This window comes from Tauraco erythrolophus, chromosome 6 (assembly GCF_009769465.1).
Source record: "Tauraco erythrolophus isolate bTauEry1 chromosome 6, bTauEry1.pri, whole genome shotgun sequence".
NCBI classification, from domain to species: domain Eukaryota; kingdom Metazoa; phylum Chordata; class Aves; order Musophagiformes; family Musophagidae; genus Tauraco; species Tauraco erythrolophus.
In genome coordinates, this window is record NC_141470.1 from 57,095,450 (window position 1) to 57,103,333 (window position 7,884).

General features: G+C 50.4%; 1 protein-coding gene across 2 annotated transcripts in view; it reads right to left on the minus strand.

Moving 5' to 3' along the window:
- The window catches only part of CLMN (calmin), a 73,201-nt gene extending 70,031 nt beyond the window's left edge, over positions 1 to 3,170 (minus strand). For both annotated transcript variants that reach the window (XM_086613744.1, XM_086613743.1), the window contains exon 1: positions 3,089 to 3,170. In XM_086613744.1, coding sequence (XP_086469870.1) covers positions 3,089 to 3,170 — 82 coding nt within the window. The remainder of the gene's footprint in view (positions 1 to 3,088) is intronic.
- Between the last annotated feature and the right edge of the window lie 4,714 nt (positions 3,171 to 7,884).

Sequence of the window (7,884 nt, forward strand, 5' to 3'; positions counted from 1 at the left end):
CGTAACTACCAATCTAGAGAGGCAAGATGCAACAGACTGAAACAGCATATGCCATCTTCAAATAGTATTTTACATCAGCAGTGCTCTATAGCTTAGCTAAGACATAACGAAGAACTTTTCAAGAGAAATGAGTAATTTTAGCTTTTAAAAAAGGAAGCAGAAAGGCATACGTGGAAAACTGCTACAGCAGATGGCTGTATGACACCTGTAGAAACTGTAATACCAGGTAGGCTGCTCAGGTGCTAGTGGTCCGTTTCTCATGGTCATTGCCACGTGGGCTCACCTCCTTGGGCTCTTCCATCAGCTGCTGGGCAGGATGGTTCACACACAGCATGACATTACTGCTTCTAGCTGCCTTCCAGACCTGAAAGACCTCACATTTGGCTGGCTCTGTGCATCAAGCAGAAGAAGGTGGTCAGTCTTCATCTCTGCACACAGACATGTCAGTGTTTTCATGTGTTGCTCCTATCTGCAAACATTTAGCTGCTGCCTCCCATCCTCTCCTTATGACATACTCCTTCTTGGGTGTATGTTCACGTCATGAGGTCCCCAGAGACTGGGAAGTGCTTTCATGTATGTAGTATGTCCCATTGAAAGGAAGCATTTTGGAATAAAGCAAACCATCAGCTTCACAGCACCTACCCTAAACACAGCTGCTCTTGCAAGAGAGTGCTGCAGGAGCAGGAGACACAGCGGCAGACGAGGACCCTCACCACCTGAGGTCGTTCCTGCAGCCCTGAGCAGCACGGCCCCATGCTCTGGAGCTCTGCCGGTGCTGCTGGAAACTCTGCATCATCCTCAGCTAGTTTTTCATCCTAGACTCATCACTTTCTAGCACATCAAAACCGTTATTGATTCTGCAACTGATAGACAATGATACTGGTGGTGATTCAGATGGCGTTGTTTTGAGAGGAGAGAATGAATTTTGAATTATAAAGCAAGAGCAAGTTTAATTACTACATACGAACATAGAGCATATGCTGCCATTTTACAAGAAACCATCCTGAAGAGAAGCAACGTGCTTTGCCACTGAGCTCCTGAGTGACAGAAATCACACCCTCCCAAGTATCAGACTCACCATCTGTAAAATGTTTTTCATCTCCAGAAGATAATGTGAGAACTATGTGTTACAAATCATACATACTGTAAGTGATAGATATTATCACTTGCTTTGGAGCAGCACCTTAGAACAAATGCCTTTTCTCCCCTGTAACAGCCCACACCAGGCATAAAACTTCTTAAACCTCTATTTAGTAGTGCAAGTAAGGTGACAACTAATATATCTCTCAAAATTCCTCTTGTATGGCAAGAAGGGAACCAGCAGGCTTTTTTCATGAACATAATGTTATTTAAAGGAATTTGCCCTGTAGGATGACATTCTCCTACAGGACTCTAGGAATTTTAGAGAAGGCTGTGTGCATCTGTATAAATGCATTTTAAGTTCCAGAAAGGGAAATGAGTTTAACTCCTTCTTACACAAATGACCAAGAGGCAAAATGAAAAACATATTCTTTGTAAGAACAGATTTCTTTTCTATTCCTTCTCAGCAAATGCTCATGAATTAACGATTAAACCTGGTTTAGTCACTACAGTTTTGAATGACAAGAGATCAGATGCCAACCATCCGTGCTAACACGGAATCGAAAGAGACAGAGCCAGGAGTCAGAAAGGGAGAATTACACTGTCTTGAAAGATTGTCAAAACCCAAGAGGACTTCAACCTGGAATCAACAGCCCTGGCTGTACTCAAAATCTCAATTTCAGAGGTGGTGATGATGCAGGTCAAAATGTGTGGAGTGCCCCCATCAGCAGTTAACTGCGTGAATACAACATCAGAGCCGAAAGAAGGGCTAATTTGGGTCTCTCTTCTGATAAATTATACATCTTCTATAATCATGCCAAACCAAAACTAATTTCCAGCAACTGCGCTGCCTCTGCCAGTAGGCAGTGCTTTAATATCATTACACATAAACAGGAAGAGATAATGACCTATAATTCAAGTCTATTATTTCTATGGAACATGGAGATACATTGGAGTATAATGCGAGCTGTTGATTAAGATTGGTATGTTACATTAAACGAACTGTTCTCCCATAATCCACTACCGCTTTTTCTTCTTTCATCGATCCTTGCCGTCCTTGCCGACCACGGAGAGTTAGCTGCTGAGGAGCAAACATAACTTAGGAGGAACTACTACATCGATACCGAACTACATTCAAACCCAGGTATTTGCATCCTTTCCGCCAGCACAGCCTGTGGCAGATTAGGAGAGCGTCTCGTAGATGATTTATCCAAAAGCTCTGTCCATGTTTATTCAACAGTAGCTCGTGAGAAGGCACATTAAAATTGAGTGCTCGGATAGCCACTGGCTTCCCTTCAGAGCGCGCTGATGCGGACCCAGGGCCGTATCCCGACCGCGGCCGAGTCCCTCCAGACCGCCAGCTCGGAGCGGCAGGGCGGGCTCTGCCCCGCAGCTTTCGGGGCGCCTTGGCCAGGCTCCGCGGGGAACAACAGGCAAAGCTCCCGTTACCGGCAGAGGCAGGGCGAGCCCCGGCACCGCTCGCTCCGCACCGCCCAGCCGGCCAGGTTCCCCCAGAGGGAGGTGAGCCGGAGCCTGCAGCCCCCGCCCCGACGGCCCTCAGGAGGCGGCTGTGGGTGGCGGCGGCCCCCCGGGGCGGGGACACCGGCTGTACCGCCCCCCGCCGCCGCCGCCGCAGCATCCCCCAGCGCCCGCGGAGCGCCCGCGGAGCCCCCGCGCCCCGTCCCTTCCGCGGGGCCCGGCGCCGCTCGCCCCAGCGCCGGGGCTCTCCGCGGGCAGGGCGGGCCCGGAGCCGCGCTCGGCGGAAACTTTAGCCCCGCCGTCCTCCCCCTCGGCTGCTCCGGCCCCGCTCCCGCACCGCCCCCGCTTTCGGGAGCCGGGGGAGCCCGCACCGGGCGGCCCGGGGAGCGGGCTGGGGAGCCCGCGGCAGCCCCGCGCCAGGGCACGGGGAGAGGCGGAGGAGGAAGGACCGGCACAGGCAGAAGGAGAGGAAGCGGAGCGGGGCGGCGCGGGGGCGGAGGGAGGGGTTTCTCCGGGGGTGCTGGTTTACCTTGGAGGTTCTGCACTCGGATGTCGCTGATGTGCCCGATGAGCTCCTCGCGCTGGAACCAGTCCCACTCCTGCCCAGCCATGGGGCCGCGGGGCCGCCCGCTCCGGGGTCGGTGCGGGGTAGGGGGGGCGGCGGGAACCGGCGGCACCGCCACCGCCGCCTTCACCGGCACCGACGGCGGGCGCGGAGCGAGGCGAGGGGGGGGCGGCCCCTCTCCGCGCGGCGCCGCGCCCCGCCCCGCGGCCCGGCCCTCCCCTCCCTCCCTCCCGCCCGGCCGGGGGTGGCGGAGCCGTGGCGCGCAGCGAGGGCGGAGCGGGGCGCGGGTCCGGCTGCGCGCCTGCCGCCTCCTTCCCCTCGCCAGCGGCGGCGGGGCTCCCGCATCGCCTCCCTGGAGAGCTGCGCGGGCGGCAGCGCGCGCCCGGCACCGGCCGCCCCTCGGGCGCAGGCGGGTCCGGGTCCGGCCCCGGCCCCGGCGCTGCGGAGCCCCCCGCGACCCCCGGCCCGGCGGCGCGCTGCCCCCGGCGGGAGCGCCGGCCCCGCCGCCCCGCGCCGCGTCCCGCTCGGGAGCGGCCTGTTGGCACTCTAAATAAATAGGGTTTTCTTGCTGAGGCAGCAGGGGGGCTGCAGGCAACCCCCAGCTCTTGCCCGCTTTCTCCTGCGGGGGCGGGAGAAGTGTCGTCCCCTGGAATAAATGTCACGTCCCCGACAGAAATGGAAGAAGAAAGTATGAACAGCAGCGGGGTTTTCCTCGTCGAAATGAAATAAGCGCCACTATAAATTAAAAGCACTAATCTGCCGTTTGCATACTGCTTTAGCCTGCTCTTGCTGGTCTGTCCAGGCTGTCAAATTTCCTTGGTAGCGGGTTTTCGCATCGAATATCTTCATTTACTGTTTTCCATCAAAATTGGTCAGTAATTATTGTCGTGGCTCTTCAGTATCACTGAGATCTGTGCTCTACAAACTTGGTGAACAGCATGAGCGTTGCCTTTACATACAAAGTATTTCTTTACAACATGCCACTATTTGTACTTCTGTGCCTGTTTTCTTTTCAAACCATGAAGACCGTATGATGTACACAGAAAACTTTGACACAATCCAGTCAGACCAGTACAGCATCATTAGCTAGACTAGCAAAACACACAAGCCAAGCTCTACAAAGTTAAATATAAACAAACTGGGATCTAGAGATTGCGGCTCTTTCAAGTTGGAACTGTTGATGTGATCCCAAGTAAACGCTTATTGCACACAACCAGTTGTTTCACCCCGCTCAGGAATGCGTCCCTCTTCCCACAGCCCGCTCCAGTGATTTTATGACTATTACAACCAAAAATCAGACAGAGATGGTAAGACGGCAAAGTCATCCATAAAGCAGGTGAACTATTCGTCACTGCTATAACATGCACCAGTCAACTATCCCTCAATCCAGTCTCCAAGAGTCTGGGGCAGTCTTCAGCTTTATTACTGTTTACATACCAAGGCTTAACAGTTACGCACAAACATGAGGACAGCTGAACGCCATGCTGAAGAGTTTACAAGCCTGAATTCAAGGAGCAGAAGAAACGGCTTGTGAAAAAGAAAACACATCCGAAATCAGCCAGATTGGCACAAATCGCCATGCTGGGCTTTGACTTCGTTTCGTGCTGGGAGGACTTGTTTTTTCCAGGAGTTATCCAAGTGGGCTGAATGCATCAGTACCGCATTTAGAGGTGGAGCTGGAACCTGAGCTGGTGTGGCTGTGGGGAAAGCAGGTGAATGACTTCACAGCGTCGGTGAAATACTGTCTGGAATGGACAGCTGGAGTTCCCTAGTCCACGCTGCTGCTTGAAGAAGGACTACTGCCAATGCTGGATGGGGACAGCTGAGGCTTTGTCTCATCGTGTGCAGGGACCCCCCAGGAGCTGGGTTTCCTGAGCTCTCTAGATGGCTCGTCCCAGTCTGCACTGGCTTGCTTGTGAGACCTCCCAGTGACCACTTGCTGTGGTCAGTATGCTGGAGAAAGGGAGTTGGTATGGGACACAGGTAAATGAATGAGAAGTGGAACAGTCCAAAACCTTCAGCAGCAGAAGGTGGACACTAAGGTACAGCAGAAGGAGCAAAGGTCAGAGGAAGCAATCCAGTAACTCCTTCCTGCCAGCCCCACCTGATGTGTGATGTTACAGCTGCCATTTATTGCTCTCTGCACGTTTTTCTGGAGCTAACTACTGCCCTCACCCAGCTCCCTGCCCCGTGCGGGAGCTTCCCAGCTCTGCTGTCAGGGTGGCTGAGGGCGCATCCCCGGTGCCTCTGACATCCCCAGGCCAAGCAGCTGCATTTGACCTGCACACTCTGGGTCTCAGGATCAGGTTGGGTTTAAGATGTCATAAATGATTAACATTGTGAGCATAGGGAAGTTAAAACTTCCATTTAGGAAGAGAAGAACGGCATTAAACCTTCCTTACCTGGGAAAGCATCTGCTCTGCGCAGCCCCGTCCTCTGAAGGAGAATGGCCGGCAAAATGGCACCGGCTAGTGTGGTCCAGCAGGCAGCACCGACTGGGACTGCCCACTCTTCCCACGCTGATGGGAGGCGAGAGCATCAACATTGCAGTTGGCCCTTCTCCTGCCAGTGAGTCAGGCGGGGCCTCAACCTTGGCCTGGGGTCCAGGCCCATCTGGCAGGTTTGGCCACTCCAGTTTCTAGCCCAGCACATCAATATAAGCTGCATCAACCTCATATTAATATGCTGGGTCGTAAGCTGCTGTGAATGAAAACTCCAGTCCAGTTTCGTTTCACTTAGCAGGGGTGCAGCTCTGTTCAGGGAGACAGCAGCTGTGTCACCTGCATTTCAGATAGCTCTTCAGTACCTCCCCCAAACCAACTTTGCAGTTACCAGAAGCCTTTATAGGTAGAAACTTATCTGAGATGGTTGTAAAAAAAATGGCAATATATGCAGAACTAAGTGCTCCAAAATGAAAAGCTAAGCCTTTAAAATCGTAAGGACACTAAAAAATTGTGAGATCAAAAGGGGCATCTTTTCTAAACATTTTTTTTTTAAGTTTTTGAGTTCTTCCCTGCAACCATGTGGTCTATGAATCAGTTCAAGAAGAAAGTAGGAAATCTGAGATTCTCACATAAAGCCAGAACTCCAAACATTATGTTACTGTTCATAAAATCTGTAAGTGCTTGTGGGAAATTATCTGTGAAAATACTATATGCCTTCTAAGAAGTAACTGATTATATACTGTGAGGAGTAAAGCTCTTAAACAAAAGTGATTTCAGATTTTATTATTAAAGTTCACTTGCCTTTTGATGTTTAAGGACAATTCTATAACTGAAAAAGCAGGTTACATTTAATTAAGTCCCTTGGCTCAGACTTGTTACTCGGGGCAACACTGTAAACACTTGGCAGAGACTCTGAACTATAATAACAGGTTTATTAAAAAAAGATTTTGGTCACATATGAGAAGGCAGGGAGTCTAATAGAAAGTTCATGGGGAATTTACTGCTGTTCTACATCACCTTCATCTTTTTTCTTTTTAGTGTATGCAGAATAAAGATGTTAAAAAGCTTTCGGTTTACCACCCTTTGCATATCTTACCTGTGAGTGACTTAATGAGTTGAATTCTCAGTTTGAGAAGAAAATTTATACTAGAAGATTGTCTGACAATAGCAACAAACCCCTCAAATCCTACAGGTAGGCTTTGTGCCTGTCCAGAGGGAGGGTGCCTTGTGGCTCCTGCTGAAACAGCAGGGAAAGATACCTGACACAAAGGAAGCTATTTATGGAATTAAGAAAGGTATTTATGCCATTGTAGCTAAATTTCTTTAGCTTTATAGAGTTCCCCATATGAACAGTCATTCCAGGAATGGGTTATTTTCTGGCTTTGTTTAAACCAGTTCCAGACCAATGGTAACCAGAAAAAGATTTTGTCTATCTTGGCAATAGGTACATCCATGTGAGGACATCATGTATATTCAACCCAAACCTCAGAGAAGTATAACTTGCTATCCAGGCATGCTGTAGCCATCCCTGGCTGCTCTGGTCAAAGAGCTACAAAAATAAATCCACACTGATCCCTGCCAGACCTCCCTCTGCCCACATTCCCAAAACATCCTTGTTGGACACCACAGGCCTGAAGGTGCTCCTCTGCCCACGACAAAGAGTGTTTCTGGAAAGGTGGTGGGCGTTTGGGTCCTGCCCGTACACTACTGGCGTAGCCCTTGAGTCTTTGCATGCTCTTCTGGCTCGTTAAAGTTGGTTCAGAGAAAGTGTGGGTCTTGCTCAATTTTTAATCTGTTTAGTTTTTCTGAAGTCTTCCTGGAAGGGGACTGAAAACAGAAGCTTGCTTACCCTACAGCTGAATGAAGAAAACGGAGGACAGCTGAAATCTGTAAGACAGGAAAGTAATCCAAATTCTTATTTAACTCTCATATTTTACAGATACAGTGCAACCTGACCTGAACAGTGGCTCCATTTCAAGGCAATAAGTATTCCACCGTAGGTCTCATCAACACTTCATTTTCCCTGTTTAGCCTATGTCAGAAACACCAAGGAGTGCCAACCATGGGAAAAGACTCATTAGCTGTGCCAGATGAATAGCTAAGCGAAGATTTCGTTTCTGTTGTCCTATCCGACAGCAGCCACCCCTTAGTCTGGCTCCTCTGCCCACACACATGTAAACGAAGGGAGGGGTACCATGTAAAATAGAATTTCAAAGCAAAACACAGGAAAAGTGAGGAGAAAAAAGGCAGTTTAATTCAACCAAGTAAACAGGAGACACTCAGGAAAAGGTGCAAAAGGAATGAGAGATATTGTAA